The 23,194-nt window shown below is 36.2% G+C and overlaps 1 protein-coding gene across 3 annotated transcripts in view; it reads left to right on the plus strand.

Moving 5' to 3' along the window:
- The window catches only part of LOC114903271 (bifunctional heparan sulfate N-deacetylase/N-sulfotransferase 3), a 151,107-nt gene that overhangs the window by 84,304 nt on the left and 43,609 nt on the right, over window positions 1–23,194 (plus strand). For all 3 annotated transcript variants that reach the window (XM_029236114.1, XM_029236116.1, XM_029236115.1), the window contains one exon: window positions 2,411–2,539. In XM_029236114.1, the coding sequence (XP_029091947.1) occupies window positions 2,411–2,539 (129 nt within the window). The remainder of the gene's footprint in view (window positions 1–2,410; window positions 2,540–23,194) is intronic.

The following is a 23,194-nucleotide window of genomic DNA, read 5'->3' on the forward strand; positions in this document are numbered from 1 at the left end:
ATCTTATATAATTTAATGTAAAGCACCTTGGTATATATATAGCAGCTCAATACCTAGGTCAGGCCTACACTGATCTTATTCTCCTCTGAATTCCTATAACACATCCTCTTGTATAACTCCATTAGGAACATAAAAGCTAGATTCAAGCCTTATGTACAGGATATTGGCTTTAGGTCCACTGGCCGAGATTCCTATGACTATGGCTTTCATAACCATCTCCTAGTTATTGTCAGGAGCTATAAGGTTTCCAGGGGCTCATCAACATCTCAAAGTTTGAATTTGATAGCATTACACTCCCAGAAACAGTTCTAGAGAGCAGTTCACAGCAGAATGCCTAAAACCTCTCTTATTCCTTCTCTAACACAAGAGAGCCATTTCAAGGAACATGTTCAGTGTCCTGTAGCATTGGATTTAGGGAGCAAGGCAATGCGATATGACCCTCTTACACTCTGATGATCTCCTCAGCCTCCTTTGGTGGTCCACTGACCATCCTAGGGCTCATGGTGACTCTCATCCTCTCAGCAAGTGTGATCCTCCCCCGAGTTGCAGGGTAAAGCCTGACACTTCCTCTTCCCTCTGTTCAAACTCAAATAATTTGAGAAATAAATGAAATTCAAATTTCTTTTCACTTCTCTCTCCCTTTTGCGTAGAATCAGCTAGGCAATCAAATCCCAAAGTTGGCTCTGTATGTTGCCATAGTTTTTCAAGCAAGATATTCAAACTGAATCCTAAAAGCGATTCAGAATCATGCACGTTAAAATGTAAAACTAACCTGGCGTTTAATTACATGTAGGCATTTCATTATTTAGCTTTGGGGTACTTCTCTTTATCCCAATATACCTTAAATCCTTCAAGAATATAAAGGCTATATCTTTGTGTTCTCCCACCTAGACTTGCAAAGAATTTTGAATAAGTATTTGTTAAATAAATAACTGCTATGTAAAATTTAATTTCCAGGAAATGACATGTTCGTGAATTGTTAGGGGATATATTTGATTCAGTTAGAATACCTCTGCACTTAGTTCTTTTTTGTTGTTGATTTTGTGCATAACATTATGAGAATGCATAATGCTTTTAAACATAAACATCATCAGAGCTAATACTCTGCAATTAAACTGAAGTTCTTGGAATGATTTCATCAAGATAAAATAGCTTCTAAGGATATAACTTTCACCAGTTTGCCAAAATAAATAGGATAGATACAGTTTTGATTTACACTGAATATGTAGTTTATTGATTGAGCTGGGAATTATGTTTTCTAAGAAAACTTTCCAAGGACTAGATTGAAATGTATTAAATACATATTCAGTATATTTCTAGGAGATTGCAAAGCATGGGGATTCCTGTACAGGCAATATTTTGAAAGCACTTACTGAATCAATTGTGCTTTAAGAATCAAGACAAAAAAAAAATGACGATCCGTTTGCTTAGGACAATAAACAAAAGACCTGCCTGTGTAAGAGCCTATAAAACTTGGATCCCTCCAAAGTATACTAATTCATTTTCTGCTACTTCAAGGGTGTAATGACAAATGCAGGTCATAAAGAAGTCATTATATAAAATTTAGCTAAAGTTTGTGCCATCTTGCACAGCTTTTTTTCACCCCTTCTTTTATAATTGTACTGATATTTCACCAGGAAAGCTGTAAGAATTTGAAAAAAAATCCTTATCACAAATATGTATAACTGAAGTAAATAATGGCTTTTATATACAAAGGATGAAAAGAAGACTTTTTACTGAGTGACCTTTTTATCATTTTGTTTCTGAAACTTTATAAAAATTACTAACCAAATGCATCATCTCTTTCTTACTTTTGGAACTGGCAGGCTTCAGACTTAGAATTCGGGGCAATTACTACAACCTACAGTAGTCCTTTCAGAGTAGAACAGGAACTATGATTTGTGTCTCAAATATTTGTTCTAATTTAACATGTCATTTCCCAAGAATCACATTAAGTTAATAATTGACTTCATTTTCTAATGCATGTGTAGAATTTGATAGAAGTATTATCCTTAAAACTTTTGCCTACTAGAATTACAATGTAGCACAGGCAAGTCCAGTATTTTTAAAGTCTAATTTTTACTTTTTGTTTGTTTGTTTTATTTCTTAAGATGCTGGAACATACTAGGCTTCATAACAGAAGTAATGACTTGGGGATTTAAAATAGATAAGTGGCTAAAATAATTCAAAGTCTATCTTAGTTTTAACATATTTCTTCCACTCTCTTCAGTATTCCTGCTGTAGTGATGTCATCCCCACTTTCCCACATTGTGAAGAACTTTGGGGTGTTAGTTAAGAGTTGAATAATGACACCAGCTTGTACATTATTTTCCATGAGGGAAAAAGCTAAGTTTCAACATATTAATTGGTTGAAAGGAAATTTTTCCTTACCTGTTCATTCTTCCTTCAGGTTCTTCCAAGACAAACCTGTGGGCTTTTCACTCACACAATTTTCTATAAAGAATATCCAGGAGGTCCTAAAGAGCTGGACAAGAGTATCCAAGGAGGTGAACTTTTCTTCACAGTGGTCCTCAACCCAGTAAGTACTTTGAGTTATTCTCCAAATAAATAATGAAAAATGACAGGGCAAATGACAAAGAGGCCAGGGTTTTGGTAGTTATCAGCCAATCAAGATGAAGTTTCAGTTCTAAAATGGTAGTTAAAAACTAAATGGAAAAAAAAAAAAAAACTAAATGGAAGTACATCTAGTAATGGGGGCAAACTAATTCTACAAGTAGTAATGACATGAGGAACTTACGGAAGAGTCAAGGAAGTGCTCTAGCAAACCCTCCTCTGCGTTGGAAAGTGATCAAAATTTAGAGATTCTTGCTTTTATGCAGAGTAAGATTTTTCACCTATAAAACTCTCCAATTCCCAGTGGGACCAGTTTTCCATTTAGGTGACTATTCTATTTTTTTCTTATTTAAAATAAAAGTAGAAGCAAAATGGGAGAGGAATTAGATAAGCAAATAGGGTCACTGTTGGAATATTCACATTAGATCTTATCTTGCTGCATCTCAGGCCAGGGCAGAGCAGCCTGTTTTATTGGGCTACTGTTCTTCCTCCTTTACTTCTTAATACTAGGGTGCCAGCTCCCAAATGAACCATTTGTACGTATTTCTGCTCGAGGCCAGTGTTACAAAGTTGCATAGAAAATGAACTAACTGAAGTAAGGTGTATAAGGAAAAGAAGGGATTTTTATTTCCCTTCTGAAGGTCACTGACATAAAAAGTAAAGCTGTATTTATTTATAGTAAATTTGTCCCTGATGTTAGCAATATTCAAGATGAAAAAAAAATGTAATTTTCCAAATGTGAAAAAAATTCTATCAGCATAAAAGTTAGATAAGAGAGGGATAAAGAGAATAAAATTTGAAAGACCCCTCTCTTGACATTAATTTTACAGGTCTTGCAAGTAAAATTTCAGATATTTTTCATTATCTACTGGTATTCAATAGCTATCTATTTCTCAGCTCCTAGAAAATGAGATAGAAGTAAGAGTAACTCATCTTTGGGCAAAATCAAGATGTCTATCCAAAACTCACCATAGTTTGAAGTTAATAAACTTCTTCATACCCCCAAAAAATATAAATAGTTCTGAGTCATATATCAGAAATAATCTGGTTCTTCTAACTTTTCTATTCTTAACAAATGGAAGTATCTTTGGAATCATCTCATATGGTTTTGTTCTCTTTTTTTTTTATCAATTCAGCCACTAATACACAGGCAAAAGAATTAAACTAATGCCTAATGATGAACTGAAAATGCAGTTAAAATATTCTTAATATGGTAACATTTTCATCAATAATTTTAAGATTCTTTAATCTATAATCTATAAAATTCTGATGTTTTATATTTCCTTTCATCATAGAGCAACTGTGAACAAGTAATCATCTATTTGATTTTTTTAACCAATAGTTGCTTTGGCACTTAAGAAATTCCTGGTGGTATTGTAATTTCAAAACTTTCTAAACCAAATTAGTTTTATTTACCATGGAAGAAATTCAAAGTAAGATCATTCATGTTCAGTAGATTTACAATAACTATTATATTTTTTACTAATTAAACACCAAAGTATTTTCTTCATTGAAAAAAGATCTTGTGGTAAAGCTTATGTTATTCTTGGATACTGATTTGGGCTAAACTAACTGAACAAACTCTTTAAACGTTTAGTAAACCTTGCTACTTTTCAGGCCTTTATCAATAACGTTTGGCAATTTTGTCTGTCTTGCTGAGGAGATCCACAGGGAATAAAGGGGAGAAAAAACTTCACGAACTTGTTCTTTTCTGATTCAGAAAACTTTCAGTAGACAGTTACTTTCAGATAAATGCTGGTATTCAAAATAAATGACAGGTCTTGTTAGACACCATAAGACATGCAAGGAATCCAAATTAACTTCATCTGGCATGTGAACTATGATTTTTGGAAACAACTGTCGTTCCCTAGAGATTTGTGGTTTAAGAAGCCCACTTCTAGACTCAGCCCAAGTCTTACCCAAGGAAAGATTACTGTCATTAGCTAGTGATGTTTGCTTTGCAGAACAGAGTGAGGAGTAGTAGTCTGTTTCCTATGAAGTCTCCATCCCAAAATTAAATGTTTAGATAAAGTTTGTATTAAAATTAAGAAAGGTCCAGGTGCAGTTAGGCATACTAGTAATTTGGCAGATGACCCTCTTTTTAGGCCAGAATGAGAATGAGAAACCCTTGATGGAATCAAAGTAGATATTAGCTGCAAGAAAGACAAGAATTTTAATTATAGTGGATTTGAAAGATAGCCATTGTGAGCTTTAGTAATACTCCAGGCCTCGATCAGAAGTATCATTTTCTGAGAATGCTGAATGAGCTTGCTGTTTACTTCAAAAAGGTAGATGTGCATTAGAAATATACATATGGCTTTTAAATATATTCAAATATATTTGAATGAGTTGAAAATGAAAATATAAGCAGGATTTTATTTAATGTGCTTCTAAATTTTCTTCCTATATGTCAACATAATATCAAGGTATTCCAATAACTTTTACCAGTATTGTGGTGAGAGGTGGTTACAATGAAGTACCTCTCAGAGTTAAACTAGAATAAATCACAGCAAAGATAAGTATGTTCCTTAAACAGAGTAACTCTCTGGCCTGAAATGTTCTACTGTTACCAAAGTATTTTTCACTGCTAAAGAAAAAAGTGTCAACCTTGGAAATTTAATACAAAGAGCTTCAAAGACAATGTTAGCACTGCATAAGAGAGAGAAAACCTTGGCCTTTTCCAAATGAGTATTTCCAGTGTCACAGGCCACACACCTCGGATGTGGGTTGGATGCAGAGATTTTATTAGACGCTGAGGTTCAGGTGCATTTGAGAGGTGGGCCCATCAGGCTATCTGAGCCTGGGACCACTAAGAATTCAATTCTTCTAATTCCCTTTTTGATTCTAAACTCAACCAGCAACTTCCTGATTATAGTTTGCTTTCCTATATAAATCCTACTATAGGAAAAGAATATGTCCATCATAAGAACTTGTACTCACTAGAACAGTAATTCGCAGCACAATTTTATAAATCTTTCAGTTGGTGAATACTTCCCACTTAACCTGATAACCAGAAGAGGACCCTCCAATTGTATATATTTTAATATTTCAGTTCCTCTATAATGTATAATTCTCCATTTTAAACTAATGGATGAAATTCTGTTTTTATTTATCAGTTTCAATTGTCTTTGCTAATTTGATTCTGCCCCCCAGAAATAGACACTGTCTGTCAGTGTACTGAATCAGGTGTTGGAGCCCATCAGGCTAAGTAACAGGCCCTGAAGTGTTTGTTGATTAATTCAGGAAGGTAATGAATTACCTTATGGATATACCAGGGGAGAGAGCCACTAGAACTGCCCCAGAGTCACTGTTAGCTATAGACATACAAGCACAAAATTTCTACACAAACATGTAATACACCCACACACAATATTCTTGATCAATTCATAATGCTCCAAGTACCCTTGTATATACTTTAAAAAATAGTGAGAAAGAGTCTACTTACTTTACATACCTACATAAAATAATATGTAGATGGGTACTAAGAACTAACACTTATGAAGATGACAAAAAATATTAATTCACAGTGACTGCACCTGCCCTCAATAAACAGAACCCTATAAATTTATGACATATATACTTATACAAAAACAAAAAACCAAACCACTACTAAAGAGTATACTGTCCATTTTAAAGTGCGTTTCCAGTTCTACCTATCTTAGGTAAATGTGATAATACTTAAGTAGTGTGACAAATGGAATAGTTATGAATTAGACATGATTGTTCCTCTTTTGGGAGCCATATTATATTCTGTTGCTCTGAAAAAGGATGTCCCCTTCCTTCTCCAGTGTTCTTATTTCTAATTACAAAATGTCTGAGTCTTTGCTTACACTCTTGTTCAATAAACAGACTCTAGGTATTGAGTCCCTAACAGCCGATATCTGTGCCTCCCTCCAACATGCTTGATAATAAAGTCAGTGCTTACTTTACTTATTAATCCAGAACAGTTGTGGATTGCCACAAGATTCATGCTCTTACCACACTTGTTTGGAATTCAAGTGGAGCAAATCCCTGACAGCATAGCAATATTATACTTCCTTCATCAAACTGTTAAACATCCCATACAAACAGTAGCTAATCCCCTTATGCCCATGCTTCATTAAACGCTTTTTGTCTCTATTGTTTCTCAATTTGATATAGCATCTATCCACCATACCCTCCATACCCTCCTACCCAAATCCCTGAAAGCGAAATCTAAATTGTATTTCTCTAATTACAATTACACATGGTGAGTAGAATTGACTATTTCAAACTGGGTAACACATGAGTGAATTACAATGAAAGTAAAACAACAGAATTCATACAAGATAACTTGTATAAATAGAAATTAACCCACACTGAAATTTTTTTTTAAACTATAATTTACATGTATATGGCTTATGTGTGCTTATCTATAGAATTCATCTAAAAGAAAACAGCTTTTTTTCTTAATGGGAAATTTTATGTTTCTTTCTTTTCTTATTTACTAATCCTGGAAAACATTGTGATAACAGAAAACTCTTTATTGAAAAATAAATGCTAATAATAACAACAACTTTGGATAGTAGAAAAATAATTCCTGAACATGTCTAATAATGAGTATTACCTGGGACAACTGATTAAAAAAAGTCCAGACTTAATGCATCAGAACCTGCAAGGGACAGTTTGGGGACCTGCATACTTACCATGAGCTTTAGGTGATTCTTATGATCAGGCAAATTTGGGAAATACTGCAGAGAAAGAAAATGGAGAAATAATTTTGGTAATCGAAGATTACCAAAAACTGCTATAGAAATTGTGGACCTATGGTCAAGGTATCAGAATTGAAAATGAGTCCAAATCAGCAGTAAGATTTTTTTAAAAACAAATGAGAATGAATATTTTTTCTTAATGACCAGAGAACTCTAGCTTGAACTGGAGTTTAAAATAGAGGTAACTCCTGTTTATCCTTTAAGGATGGCTTAAGGGTCACTTTCCTCAGGAAACATTCTCTGCTCTGGTTTAGAAGTACCTTCTTGTGTTCCCATAGCATCCTCTGCCGACTCTTCCTAAGTACCTACTATCTTGCATTGTGACTGTGGGTTTGCCGTTAGGCTCTTTGCTGCTTGTGGCAGAAAATGTGTCTTTCATCTCCAAAATCATCCCAGTGCCTAAACATGATGCCTTATACCTAGTTTTTGTTTAACACATATTAAGGAAGAGAAACTGACTTTTCTAATGGCCTGATACCAAAAACAAACACAATAAATCTGAAATGAAAGGACATCTGGGTCCTGGTAAGATAATTCTTGAATCAAAAGCATAAGTAAAACCTATATCATGAGTTAGATGGGGCTGAATTATGTACCGTTGTGTACTGCTCTTCACATATGTAGTTGTCTCTTCTGTATAAAGATTTGTTTTCATTGAGTTCCTCTGGCTGTAAGAACTAGAGACCCACTCAAGTTACCTCAAATAATGGAAGTGTGGGACTCCAGAATGCTGAGTCCAAGGCAGTTTCAGGGCCCATAAAAATGAGAATTACTGATCTTGATCTTGCCTTAGTGCTTTAATACAACACAACAGGTGCTTTTCATGTGTCTGAGTGTCTCGTTTTTCTACTTCTGACTATATATTACATGTCTGCCTCAAAAGTGCTGCTTGCTTTATGGCTTCTGTGCCCTCATTAATTAATTTTACACATGACCCAATGTGACTGCATCAAATGTTTTCCATGTAACATTCAGCTTCAATTCTAACTTGCTAATTATCTCATCCTCTTGTGGTGTCGCAGATCAAATTCCCAAGCAAGGGAATCTATTTGTCCCAGCTTACTTTTTTGAGTCAGCCAATATCAGTCCTGGCCTGCTGTGAACTGAGTGCTCCTGGCTATGGGCACCCCACAACTACCTCCAATCTCCATTCTACACTATGACTGGGCAGTGGGCTGCCTAAGGGCTATCCTTTCAGCAAAAGCTTGGAAGAGGCAGGTACAATGACTGCTGTCTAGCCTGAATCTGAATCCTGTGGGAATAGTCAGTATGTCTCAGCCAATTCCAGAGATTTGGGAGTAAGCTAAACCTTTTTGGAGAAGGCCTAAAGATTAATTTTGAAGCTTGTAAAGTCTAAGTGAGTAGTTCTGTTAGATATAGGACCAATTAATTTCATTCATCATTTTACTGTCTATCTTGCTTCTAGAATGCAAGTTCCAAGACAGCATGTACGTCTTGTGTTTTATTTACTCTATATCTTCAAACTAAGAAGAGTTCCTGGCATGTCGCAGGTGCTAACAAAATATTTCATAAGTGGATGAATGAAGTTAAATGTCCAACAACAGGGGTGGGAATATCAAAAGAGCAAATTATGTTCCCCCCATAGTGGAATACATTCAGCCATTAAAAAACACATTGTATAATAATTTTTGATGACATGGGAAACAGTCATGATATATTCAGTGAAAAAGTATGTTATTAGAAAATTAGATGCAAGCATGGAAATAAACTAGAAGGAATTCAGCTGAATGTTAGCAATGGTTGCCCTAGATAACAGGATTAAAGATGATTTTCTTTGTCACGTTTGTCTGATTTTTATAATATGTCTACATTGAATGTCTATTACTCTTAAAACCAGCACGCACACACACACACACACACACACACACACACACACAAAATGCTACATTAAAAACAACAATAATAAAGAATTATCTAACACTAACAGTGAAGGACGTAAAAGCAAGTATTTATTTAGTGATATATCAGGGGTAGAATTAGTATTTACTCAGTTCCAGTTCCCTATCTGTCTCATATATCACCTAACACCTACCTCACTGCATGGTTATTTGTGTACATATACATCATTTCTCCTATATGAGGGGGCATTCTTGCAGAATTATCTCTGTGTGTTTCATTTTTGTGCTTCCCATGGTGTCTAGATCAATGTTTTAAATCTAATAAATGGTCACTAAATGTTTTTTAAATGACTGACTAAATGTAAGAAGTTATGTTTTAGGGGCATCACTTGACTTATGGCCTATCCAAATGTGAATAAGAACAAGCCTGGTTTTAACAAAACTACATTCTGGCAGATTCTCTGCTTTCAAGAGAGTGAAATTCAGGATCCAGGAAATTTTTAAGTGGCCCTAAACGTTTGGCAGGTTTTTACAAGTGATGATGAATTAGCCTGACATGGAACAATGGAGAATTAAAGCTGGAAAGAACCACAAAATTCATCTACTCAGTCACCTAATTTTAGGCTCAAGGTCACTCCTGTATTTTTCTGTTGAGAACCCAGCCTTCCTGACTCTGAGTTTGGTGCTTCTACCACTACAACATGCTGCTTCTGCACTCCTGGGTAAATTGGCCTTAATGTGATGCACATTACCTGTTAATGTGACTCAGTTACCTGGTACCAGGAAAATGTGCAAATGGTTTAAAATTTCTGGCTATTATTTAGAAAAAGCAACCCATCTCCATATTGAATAAAAAACAAAAAATAAGTGCTTTTGAAAAAAAGCTATAATAAGCAGTTATAGCTAAGGGAAAATGTCAAATGTACTTTTAAAGAACTGTGAATAATAAGCTATGTATTTTTTATCTTAAAACAATAAATCTTATTGATGTTACTTATATATTGATAAGGCTTTTAAAAATTTTTTTGTTTTTTAATTTTTTATTAGACTTTTAAACTTGTAAAGCCAAAACACTTTATTTCATTTATTTCCTACTTTCCATATCAGCCCTATTTTTCTATCAATGTTCTTCATGATTAACTATGGTTTTATATAATTACTTGCCACTGTGAGATTAAGAATATTATAAGAAAGCATGATTGTCTTGATTCTACAGTTAAGAAAAATAGGAGTATGATAAACTTTCAAGCCATTGAGATAGATATATTTAAGAAATTTAAGAAAATAGATATTAAGTTAAAGAAATGAATATTATTTTTGTTTAATCCTTTCATAGTTTCACATAACTTATAGGATAAACAAACAAACAAAAAATCCTTCACTTGGAAAAAAAAAATTAAGTCTGGCTCCTACCCACCTTTATGGTCTCTTTTTTCAATAATCTCATATATGCACCTTTCAATCCACCCATACCAAAGAATTTGTAGTTCCCTCAACAGGACCTGTTATCTTGTTCTGTGCCTTAGAGTGCTACTGCCTCAGGCTGGAATGCCTTCCAGCAAATCTGAGCTCAAACGTCATCTTTTTACAGAAGACCTCCCCCAACTCTTCAGTTTCTCCTGTGTTCTCATAGCACCCAGGCATAACCATAACATAACTTGCCCCCAGTACTATAATCGGTTATCTTTCTCATCCAGTAGTTTGTGCATTCCTTGATAGAAAGCATCATGTCTTATTTATTTTGTAATCAAGATATATGCAAAATTTTAGTGCATAGTAGGCTCTCAATAAATGACAGTGCATTAACTTGCCATGCATGTTTGAAGGAAACACTTCCTTTGACGGAAAATCTATTTGCCTTGGAAGTACTTATTCACAGAATCACTTGACTCAAGAGTTTGCATTATTGTGCTTTCATTTCTCCCAACATGGCATCCAAGGAGATCCTTTTGAAAGTCATTAAATTTATGAAAAGATGGTCAGTTTCACTCATAGGAAGAAAAATCAAGGTTAAACATATTGAGATACCATTTCTTATCCATCATATTGCCAAAAATTCAAAAGATTGGTAAAATATTCTGTTAACAAGGCTGTGGGAAAACAGATATTCTCATACATCCTAGTGGATATGCAACCCCTACTGAGGGAATGCAAAATGGTACAGCCGCTATGTAAAACAGTATGGAGTTTCCTCAAAAATTAAAAATAAGACTACCATATGATCCACCAACCGTACTTCTGGATATCTGTCCAAAAGAATTGAAAACAGGATCTCAGAGAGATATTTGCCCTCCTATGTTTGTTGCAGCATTATTCTCAATGGCCAAGAGGTAGAAACAACTTAGCTGTCCATTGACAGATGAATGAATAAAGAAAATATGGTACATATGTACAGTAGAATATTATTCAGCCTTAAAAAGGAAGGAAATCCTGTCATATGCTACAACATGAATGAAACTTGAAGACATTATATGCTAAGTGAAATAGGCCAGTCACAAAAGAACAATACTATATGATTCCACTTGTTTGAGGTGTCTAAAGTGGTCACACTCATAGAAACAAAGTAAAATGGTGGTTGCCAGGGCCTAGAGGGAGGGGAAAATTGGGAGTTGCTATTCAGTGGGTATAGAGTTCCAGCCATGCAAGATGAAAAAGCTCTAGACATGTACAGCATGCTGTACTGTACATTTAAAAATTTTGCTGAGGGCCTTCCCTGGTGGCGCAGTGGTTGAGAGTCCGCCTGCCGATGCAGGGGACACGGGTTCGTGCCCCGGTCCGGGAAGATCCCACATGCCGCGGAGCGGCTGGGCCCGTGAGCCATGGCCGCTGAGCCTGCGCGTCCGGAGCCTGTGCTCCGCAACGCGAGAGGCCACAACAGTGAGAGGCCTGTGTACCGCAAAAAAAAAAAAAAAAAAAAAAAATTTGCTGGGGGTAGATTTCATGTTAATTTTTGCCACAAATGTTTTTTAAATTTTTATTGGAATATAGTTACTTTACAATGTTGTGTTAGTTTCTGCTGTACAGCAAAGTTAATCAGCTATATGTATACATATATCCCCGCTTTTTCCGACTTCCTTCCCGTTTAGGTCACCACAGAGCACTGAGTAGAGTTCCCTGTGCTATACAGCAGGTTCTCATTAGTTATCTATTTTATATATAGTATCAATAGTGTATATATGTCAATCCCAATCTCCCACCCAATTCATCCCACCCCCCATTCCACCGCTTGGTGTCCGTACGTTTGTTCTCTACGTCTGTGTCTCTATTTCTGCTTTGCAAATAGGTTCATCTGTACCATTTTTCTAGATTCCACATATATGCATTAATATACCATATTTGTTTTTCTCTTTCTGACTTACTTCACTCTGTATGACAGTCTCTAAGTCCATCCATGTCTCTGCAAATGACACAATTTCATTCCTTTTTATGGCTGAGTAACATTCCATTGTATACATGTACCACATCTTCTTTATCCATTCCTCTGTCGATGGACATTTAGGTCGCTTCCATCTCCTGGCTGCTGTAAATAATGCTGCCATTATTGGGGTGCATGTGTCTTTTGGAATTATGGTTTTCTCCAGGTGTATGCCCAGGAGCGGGATTGCTGGGTCATATGGTAGTTCTATTTTTAGTTTTTTAAGGAACCTCCATACTGTTCTCCATAGTAGCTGTATCAATTTACATTCCCACCAACAGTGTAAGAGGGTTCACTTTTCTCCATACCCTCTTCAGCATTTATTATTTGTAGATTTTTTGATGATGGCCATTCTGACCAGTGTGAGGTAATACCTCATTGTAATTTTGATTTGCATTTCTCTAATAATTAGTGATGTTGAGCATCTTTTCATGTGCCTATTGGCCATCTGTATGTGTCCACATATAGACATTTCTCTTTGGAGAAATGTCTATTTAGGTCTCCCACCCATTTTTTGATTGGGTTGTTTGTTTTTTTTGATACTGAGCTGCATGAGCTGTTTGTATATTTTGGAGATTAATCCCTTGTCAGTTGCTTTGTTTGCAAATATTTTCTCCCACTCTGAGAGTTCTCTTTTCGTCTTTTTTATGGTTTCCTTTGCTGTGCAAAAACTTTGAAGTTTCATTAGGTCCCACTTGTTTATTTTTGTTTTTATTTTCATTACTCTAGGAGGTGGGTCAAAAAAGATCTTGCTGTGATTTATGTCAAAGAGTGTTCTGCCTATGTTTTCCTCTAAGAATTTTATAGTGTCTGCCTTACATTTAGGTCTTTAATCCATTTTGAGTTTATTTTTGTGTATGGTGTTAGGGAGTGTTCTAATTTCATTCTTTTACAGTGTAGCTGTCCAGTTTTCCCAGCACCACTGATTGAAGAGGCTGTCTTTTCTCCACTGTATATTCTTGCCTCCTTTGTCATAGATTAGCTGACCATATGTGCGTGGGTTTATCTCTGGGCTTTGTATCCTGCTCCATTGATCTATATTTCTATTTTTGTGCCAGTACTATACTGTCTTGATAACTGTCTTGAGAGCTTTGTAGTGTATCTGAAGTCAGGGAGCCTGATTTCTCCAGATCTGTTTTTCTTTCTCAAGATTGCTTTGGCTATTCGGAGTCTTTTGTATTTCCATACAAGTTGTAAAATTTTTTGTTCTTTTTCTATTAAAAATGCCATTGGTAATTTGATAGGGATTGCATTGAATCTGTAGATTGATTTGGGTAGCGTAGTCATTTTCACAATATTGATTCTTCGAATCCAAGAGCATGGTATATCTCTCCATCTATTTGTGTCGTCTTTGATTTCTTTCATCAGTATCTTATAGTTTTTTGAGTACAGGTATTTTTTTTTAAAAAGTGAAAGAACTTTAAAAAATACCTTTTTGTATTTTTGACAGTACATTTTAAACATGAATCTAATCATGAAGAAACAATCTCACAAGTCCCAAAATTGGTATATTCTATAAAACAAATGTTCTAGACTTTTCCAAAAATATATCATGTTTAAAAAAATAAAGAAGGGATTCCCTGTGGGTGCAGTGGTTAAGAATCTGCCTGCCAATGCAGGGGACACGGGTTCGAGCTCTGGTCTGGGAAGATCCCACATGCTGCAGAGCAACTAAGCCCATGTGCCACAACTACTGAGCCTGCACTCTAAAGCCCGCGAGCCACAACTACTAAAGCCTGTGCACCTAGAGCCCGTGCTCCGCAACAAGAGAAGTCATTGCAATGAGAAGCCTTCACACCGCAACGAAGAGTAGCCCCTGCTTGCCTCACTTAGAGAAAGCCCGTGTGCAACAACGAAGACCCAACGCACCCAAAAATAAAATAAATAAATTTACAAAAAATTAAAAAAATAAAGAAGGAGGATTATTCTAGTTTAAAAGAAACTAAAAGCCATAATAACCTAATACAATTTATAATTCTTAAGCCTTCGTTGGATCCTCAATTTTTTTTTTAATATATCTGTAAGTATCATTTTTCTAGTTATTACTGCTGGGTAACAAAATACCCCAAAACACAATGGCTTAAAAAGAAAACAGCAATTATTTTCTTATCACTCATGATTTCTGTAGGTCAGAATTCAGCGAGGGCTGGACTGGGTGGTGATTCTGACCTTCAGTGTCTCATGAGGTTGCAGTCAGATGGTGACTAGACCTGGAAAACCAGGCAAGGAGCTGGCAGGACATCTCTTCACAGTGTCTCAGGGCTTTTTCATGTGATCTCTCCCCAAGGGCTTCTAAGGGGCTTCCTCACAGCAGGAGGGCCTCAGGCAGTCATGCGGCTTTAGGGCTCATCAAGCATCAGAGCAACCAAAGCAGAAGCAGAACTGCCTGGGATTCAGAAGTCACAGCAACATTTCTGCTTCACGAAAGCCTGACCACATTCAAAGGGAGAATTAGATTCCATCTCTTTACGGGGAGTGACAAAGTTCTAGAAGAGAGAGAAATTGTGGGAGGCCATCTTTGGAAAATATAATTTACCACAGACAATTATGGAACAATTAGGGGAGTTTAAATATGGACTGCACAATAGATGATACTGAAATATGTCTTCCTAGGCGTGATGATGTTTGATTTTACAGTAAAATGTATGGGCTTAGATGATGCATGCTAAGGGATTTAGTGGCAGTGTCCTGCTGTCTGCAACTTATTTTCAAGTGATTTAGCAAAATAACAGGTATATTTAAGAGTGAAAGAAATAGAAAATGCAAAGCAAATGTAGTGAAATGTAAGGAACTGGAGAATAGGTGAAGGATATACAGATGTTCACTGTCCTAATTTTTTGCTTTTCTATAGTTTTATGACATGTTTTTCAAATATTTGAGTGAGAAATAATGTAAGTCCGATTACATTATTTCTCTGCTCACATCCTCCAAACCTCTCTCTTCAGAGTAGATGCCAGGCTCCTTACCATGACCTACAGGACCTGTGTGATCTGAACCCTTACCTCCCTGATATTATCTCCAGGTGGAGGGAACAGCAAGTACAAAAGCCCCGGGAGTGTGCTTGGCATGTTTTAGAAACAGCAGGTAGTTTACAATGTCCTATTTTAATTGATGCCTCTTAAACATCTTCTTCATAAATCTTTGTGTACGCATTGTTTCTGGTTTGATGTGAAACCTCAGTTCCCTGCCTACTCATTTCTTTCTTGGTTGTAGGAACTTCAGCCCTTGAAGAACTCAGTCAAAGCCAGATCATTTCTCACTACCCCGCAAAATGCCTGAGAATTCTGTTTAGGAAAGGGAAAAGATCCAGCCAGGAAAATTTAAGAAGGTTCCCAGTTACATTCAAATTGGAATTTCACCTATTTGATATTCCCCTCAGGATGCCTGGTATCCTTTCAATCTTACCTCCAAGGCATATTGTATTGTATTGTTTTTGAGGTTTAGATTGTCTAAGCATGCCCTGTAGTAACGAGTAGGTTCTTAACAAGATTTTACTTTGCAGGATTTAATCCACTGGCTTTCTTGCTTGGCTACCTTTGGCTAAAGCTCACTGTTTGGTTGGACCTCCCTTGCCTGTGGCCCTACACCATGGTGCTGCCTATCACAGGCATTAGTAATTTCCTGTCTTGGCTGGAGGCCCTCACAGAAGCCATATTTTCATTGCATATATTTGTTCCTGATGTTTTGGTCTTAGGTCTCAGCAGAACTGTGGTTCTTTCTGAAGGTCATATGATACTGTTTTCAGGGGAGGTATTAGTCCCACAGATAACTGGGCCTTTTGATCTCCAAGATGAGTAGGTTGGCCACATCTTGCCTTCCAAACCAGTGAACACTGTATTAAGTAGGGCTTGGTGGTAAATTCAGTGTGTCAGGAACTCACAGCCACATAAGGGACCGATGAGCTAATAATAACAACAACACAGGTACCTCTTATTAGAAGCCAGATAGTTAATAGACATTAGAAATCAAAGCTCAAAAAATATTACCAGGCTATCTGAATGCTTACTGTACTGGCATCAGTAAAGTGAGCAAACCCCAGGTGAGATTGCTATCCGTAGTGAAACAGGCTAAGACATTCATTTGGAGGAAACGGGACAGTTAAATGCCAGGGAGGCTTGGCTAGGTGTCCTCTGTACTAAAATTAGAATTCTGAGATTGCCATTTTCCAACTTGGCAAGCCTTAAAAAAAAAACCTTCATATCCTTTAACACTGTAATTCCACTTCTAGGAATCTATCCTAGATTTAGAAAAAAGTGTTAATTGTAATGAGGGAAGAAAATGGAAATAAATGATGTCCAACTGAATGGAAATGTATAAATAAATTATGTCCACTTAGGTTATTATGCAGATTTTTAAATTTATGTGTATGAATAATTAGGCAATAACATAAGAAGTAAAAGATATATTATGTATAAATAGGGTATAAAAGTATCAAAATTTTGTTTTAAAAAACTATACATAAAGTATACATACTGAAAAGAAATGTATCTTTGGATGTTGAAATTTTGGTATTTTTCTTTCTGCTCTTCTGTATTTTATATTTTTCTTTTTTAAAATATCTTTATTGGGGTATAATTGCTTTACAATGTTGTGTTAGTTTCTGCTGTACCACAAAGTGAATCAGCTATATGTATACATATATCCCCATATCCCCTTCCTCTTAAGCCTCCTTCCCACCCTCTCTATCCCATCCCGATAGGTCGTCACAAAGCACGGAGCTGATCTCCCTGTGCTATGCAGCTGCTTCCCATTAGCCATCCAATTTACATTTGGTAGTGTATATATGTCATTGCTACTCTCTCACTTTGTCCTATAATTTTTCTTTAATGAGTTTCCAACATCTTTTTTAACAAGAAGGGGTAAAGCACTGATTTTTAAAGTACTAACACAAGAGTTCCTATTAGCAGAGAATGATCAAACCAGTTTAATTATGAATTACCATTTAAACAAATTATTTTAAGACAAGGGTATCATATTAGGGGATTTGGTTCAACAGTACTTTCTGAGTATCTTTTTCTTCAAATTTCAAAATATTAACACCTTGTAAAATTCCATAGGATAAGAGGTGAAACACGAATAATTATATTTCTGTAATTCTGCTTTTTCCCTTTAACAAGTATATGGACTGAAGCAAGAACAAGGCAATAAGCAAGAAGGGCCCTTGAGCAGGAGGGAAAGAGACAAAAGGAACCTGTTCTGTACTAGGCCATGCTTTTTAGAAGGGACCTTATTTCATTCTAGCAACAATTCCCTGAGGCTTCGTGTATATCATCTTATTGGACCTTAACAGCAATCCTATGAGGCATGTCATAGATGAGGAAACTGGGGTTCAAAGAGATTCCCTAATCTGACCAAAGATAAACATATAGTAAGAGAAAGGTCCTCCATTCTACTGTCATTTTGCTTTGTTGATAGAATACCCCTGACCCACACTCAGAGCCTTGAATAGCCTCATTTTTAAACAGAATTAAGCCACACTTCTTAGTCTGGTTTCTCATCCTAAGGGACATATTACACACAAACATTAGAACATGAGAGAAAGAACACTAAAGCAATGGCAGTGGGAAATGAAAGCTGACAAAGGAGTAGGACACCCCCCCCAAAAAAAAAACCCACCTATTACAAAGCACCCAAAAACTCAAAAAGCAGTTATGTGGTAGTATAGAACAATTTTATGACAAGACATACAACTCTATGCAATGCTGAGGTAATTGTTATACTCAATACTTTATTTTCCATATACTCTGTAATACAGGAGAAATGTAATACCTACAAGTTATTTTGCACAAAGGTCATCCTAATTCTCTTCTCCAAGGGTTCTGAATGGATGAGGTGTTTGCTTTTGCTGTTTTTGTTATCCATAAGAATCTAGTAGAAGACTCACAAACACAAGGTGATTACTAAACTGAGGCCCCTCAGAATAGACAGTATCCAAATATAGAACTTGTTTTTTGTTTAAGTAAAAGCCAAGAATAGACTTAACAGCTACTAAGTTATTGATATACCTTGAAATATTTTGCTAGAACAATGTAGAAATGGAATTGAAAAATCAAGTGAAGCTTTCTGTGCTACTGTGGTTTCAACTGAATGCTGCGCTTTGTATAAACACAACTTTTGTGGTTTAACTTCAGGCTGTTCTCTACGGTCTTCCCATATAATGGGAACACGTCAGAAGCACAGCTTCGCTTCCTGTGTAGGCTGGAAACTGTTAACTGCGAAGTTTGGAGATAGTCTCACAGAGCTCTTTGCCATATGTTAAACTAAACTTGATATGAAAAATATCATATCAGTTTCCAGTTTCCCAGAGCATTAAGAAGAAAAAAAAAAGGAGCTCAAGCTTTATAAATATAAAAAGCATCTGTCTGCACAGGAAATTCTACTGTGTTATTTTGCAAATGATCCCTACTTATATTTACAAGAGAAATCAGATCTGATGAAGTAGTGATATATAGGAAGTAGCGCACCATTCTGTTCAGAATTTTTTAATATATGTTCATAACTCTGAATGGCTGCCTGGACTGTGAGCTAACCATCATTGAACAGAGCTCTCAACAGCGCTGCCCAGTATGCTCCTAAGCATTTATGCTTCCAAGTGAAAGGAGATGGAATATTTTGATAGCATGCTGCTAACTTAAACATTTCTGTCGGATGTCATTTTTGTGTTTCAATGCTCCCACCACTCTTTCCAATTCAGGAAGACTCATGAGCATTCACAAAATGTTTGGCACAGTTTTCATTCTAATTTTTTACTTCTCCTTGACTCTCTAAGCCTCTGCATAGACACTCGTCCAGATGCAAATATCCTTGAGTTCATCTTCAGTAGCCTTTTTAAGAATCCCTTTCTGTGACTTCCCTTCTACCTGCCTCCCCATTGTCACCTGTAATTTTGACATTTCTTTTGCTCTGAACCACCATTCCATGGCCCTCATAAGATTAATAGCTGAAACTCATACCCAGAACCCTGGTCATTCATCACAGTCTATGGAGGACTTCACGCTGCCTTTATAATATACCATATATTTACCCGCCGCCCTCTCTCAGACTTGGCTGTACACCCTTCGGCTCACTTCATCAATTCGGTGCTCCAGCATTTAGCCTTGATCTCACTGATTGTTTTCTTGCCTCACAGAGAGTACTTAAAGACTCCCACCTGAATCTGTCTGCCTTTTTTATCTAATAGCCTATCCATGCCAGTACTACCAACTAAACTCCCTTTAACCATGAAACGATAGTTTTTCTTCTGATTTCTTCTTTTTCACACCTTTATCTTGCCTAGTTTTCACTCAGTGCTCATTCTTTTACTAACTTAAGGCTTCTCTTGCTCTCAGTTCCATGTAATTCCCTTCTTTCTTCCAATAACATATATTAATAACTATTACTCATCCATCACCAAGTATTGCCCACTTTTACTATTTTCACTGGTTTAAAAGTTGCTGTCTCTTCTATTAAGCTTTCACTTGCAGTTCCCTAAATAATTTTGAAAATATATATTAATCTCTCCACGTGGTCTTCAGGCTCTAGTCTTAAGACGAAGAAATAGCACCACTTCCTCCACAGGAGTCAGAAGGAGGGCACTCATGGTACACTGATAATTTTCATTAAAGAAAATTTCTAATTTTCAAACTCCCTCAATTACTTCAGTATTTGTCTCTTTTATATCCTATTCTTCGTCCACCTGAACAGAGTGTACTGTAATTCAGTTCAGTTATGATGCTAACCACCTGGCATTAGCATCAGACTCCACAGGTTTAAGGGCCTGGTTCTCAAGAAAACTGCCTTTACTTCAGATGCCAGCCCCAAGTGGCCAGGGGATACGCCCCCATCCCCCGGCCACCCATACTTCTGACCAACTGGCTACAAATTCAGGTGTCCCCACTATCTCTTCAAGTTCAATAATTAGCTGGAATGACCCACAGAGACTCAGGAAAGTGCTACAATTATGATTACAGTTTTACTATCAAGGATACACAGAGGGCAAGGTTTGGGAAAGAACACAGAGCTTCTTTGCCCGCTCATGGGGAAATCAGGGCATATCACCCTCCGGGCACATCAATGTGTTCACCAACCAAGAAGCTCCACTGACTTTCAGTATCCAGGGTTTTCATTGGGATTTCATTACATTGGCATGTTTCATTAAATCATTGGCCACATGATCGAACTCAATTTCCAGGCCTCTCTTTCCTCTCCTTCAGAGGAGCTCAGTTTGATATCACATGGTTAAAGCTTCAAACCCTCTAATTACATGACTGGTCTTTCTGGCTTAGCCTATCCCTATTTGGAGTCATCTCATTAGCATAAGCTATGTAGGGTCCAAAGCATAAACTATTAGGACCCACAATGAATAACAAAGAACTTCTATCACTAGGGAAATTCTAAGGGATTAGAGTTTTCCTCCCAAGAAACAGAGACAAAGATCTGTCAAATTCTTTAGTAACAACAATCCTCAAGATGGTAAATAGCCAAAGATTTTTTTACCACTTCCCTTGCAAGACAAATGGTCCAGGCTCTCACTCTGAAATTTAGGATTTAACAGCTTTTATCTTTGGACCTCAGATGAAACTGAAACTAAAATAATTGCATTTTCACATCCTCTTAATTGTTCATTGGCTAAGCTGCATGATTATGCAAAAGCCAGCAGATCTGTGGCTTCTATGTTTGTCAGGCAGGGATAAGGGAATCTGGACTGAGTTTGGAAACTCAGAAGCCTCGGCCCCAGTCTGCATAGATGGACCACAGAGGCTTTCGCTCAAATGGGAGGTCCTGCCAGTTACCCAGGGTAGTGAAAGGGTGGCTAAGGCACCTCCTCACTCACAGAGCCTCTGTCCTAGTTTGAGTTTTGCAGAGTTTTGCACATCTCTCTCCCTCTTCTTTCCTAGCAAAACTCTCATAAAACTAGTTCTAAGGAGAAAGCACATGACACAAAACAGTTTAATGAATTGTTTTGTTACACTTGGTATTGAAAAAGAAGATGAACCCTGTTTTAAAAAAGTATTCATCTTCTCTGTGATGGATAATTTTACAGATTCCATGGTAGGCCAGGATAACATTTAACGCTGGATAAACATTATTGTAGATGTTTCTGGGAAGATACTTTTTGATGGGATAACATTTAAGTTAGTAGATTGACTAAATCAGATTACCCTTCATAATGTGTGTTAGCCTCATCTGATCATTAAAGGCCTGAATGGAAGAGGAAAGGCCAGAAAAAGAGGAAATTCTGCCAGCAGACTGTCTTTGAACTCAAACTGCAACTCTTCCTTTGTATACTGGTATGTCTCCAGCATATCCATCTACCATATACACACACACACACACACACACACACAATGCGCATGAACACGTCCTTTGGTTCTATTTCTCTGAAAGCTAACTAATTCACTCAATATTGTGTAATAACACAATATCAAGTGCCCATAATTGATTAGTATAAATGTGCTTTTATTCTACATACCAAAGAAATAAATTATACTTACCTGATCTAATAATGAGCATGTCGGTATTTATGGTCTGCATTCTCACCTGAGCCCTCTGACCATGAAAGCGGAATGGTTACAAACCATCTCTAGGCCTTTACATTTCCCATGAAGTGCCTTGTTCTCTATCAATTTTTTTTTCCTGCATTCTTACTCAACTGGCAAATGAAATGAGGCACAAAGGAGTAAGGCTTTTATACTTCACTTCAAGGACAGTATGTATGAATCGCCAAATTTCTGTACAAAATATCCTATTGGTTTCTCATGTTTCTTAAGAAGTAACAATGCTAAAGAAACATGTAATGGGAAATAGCCACTCATTTACATCTCCAAAGCTCATTAAAGTGTAATTGAAACATAATGGATACATATGCTAAAGTGTATTTTTAAATGCCTATTGAATTTCAAGGAATACTTGAAGTGTTTTATCATATTCATTGAATATTCTAGAAAGCATTTTACTTCATGTATATATGCAAACGAAAACATTTTTAATAGTCTATTCATTTTAATTATTTTATAAATAAGAAAAGCTTACCAAATTTAGTTCACTTTAAAAGGAAAAGAAATCAACTACCAAAAATTAGCATAATATGTAACATTTGAAATGATAAATCTCTGTCAATTAAAGTCAATAAGTACAAGATTAAATCAAAATGGTAAATTTTATTATATATTTATTATAAAATATATAATTTTATAACATATATAAATGTGCATATATGTGTGTATACATGTGCATATATGTGCATGTGTATTTAGATATATAGATCTATATAAATACAAAAAAACGCTCTAAGATATTGTTACTTCTTATTAACTGGTTTTTTAATACCATTTAGAACTTAAAAGCAATGGATTTGATAAGTTTGGAAGGCAAGGAGCGTTAGCTGAACTAACTCTTACATGAGTGCAGTTGTTTATAACAAGTTTAATCTGAAATTAGAGTCAACAAACATAACGGTTTTGAGCATTCACTCACTCTATACCAGTATACAATTGCTTGGCCTCATATTAAAGTGGCTTTTAACTCCACTTTCTGTTAACGCCAAAAAAACTGTCAATTCTAGAAATATTTATTTAATTTTGTTCAGTTTCTCTTTAATTTAATAATAATAACGTTAATTTTTTTTTTTTTTTTTT

The sequence above is a fragment of the Monodon monoceros genome, unplaced genomic scaffold, assembly GCF_005190385.1.
Source record: "Monodon monoceros isolate NGI ecotype Baffin Bay Population unplaced genomic scaffold, NGI_Narwhal_1 Super_Scaffold_20, whole genome shotgun sequence".
NCBI lineage: Eukaryota > Metazoa > Chordata > Mammalia > Artiodactyla > Monodontidae > Monodon > Monodon monoceros.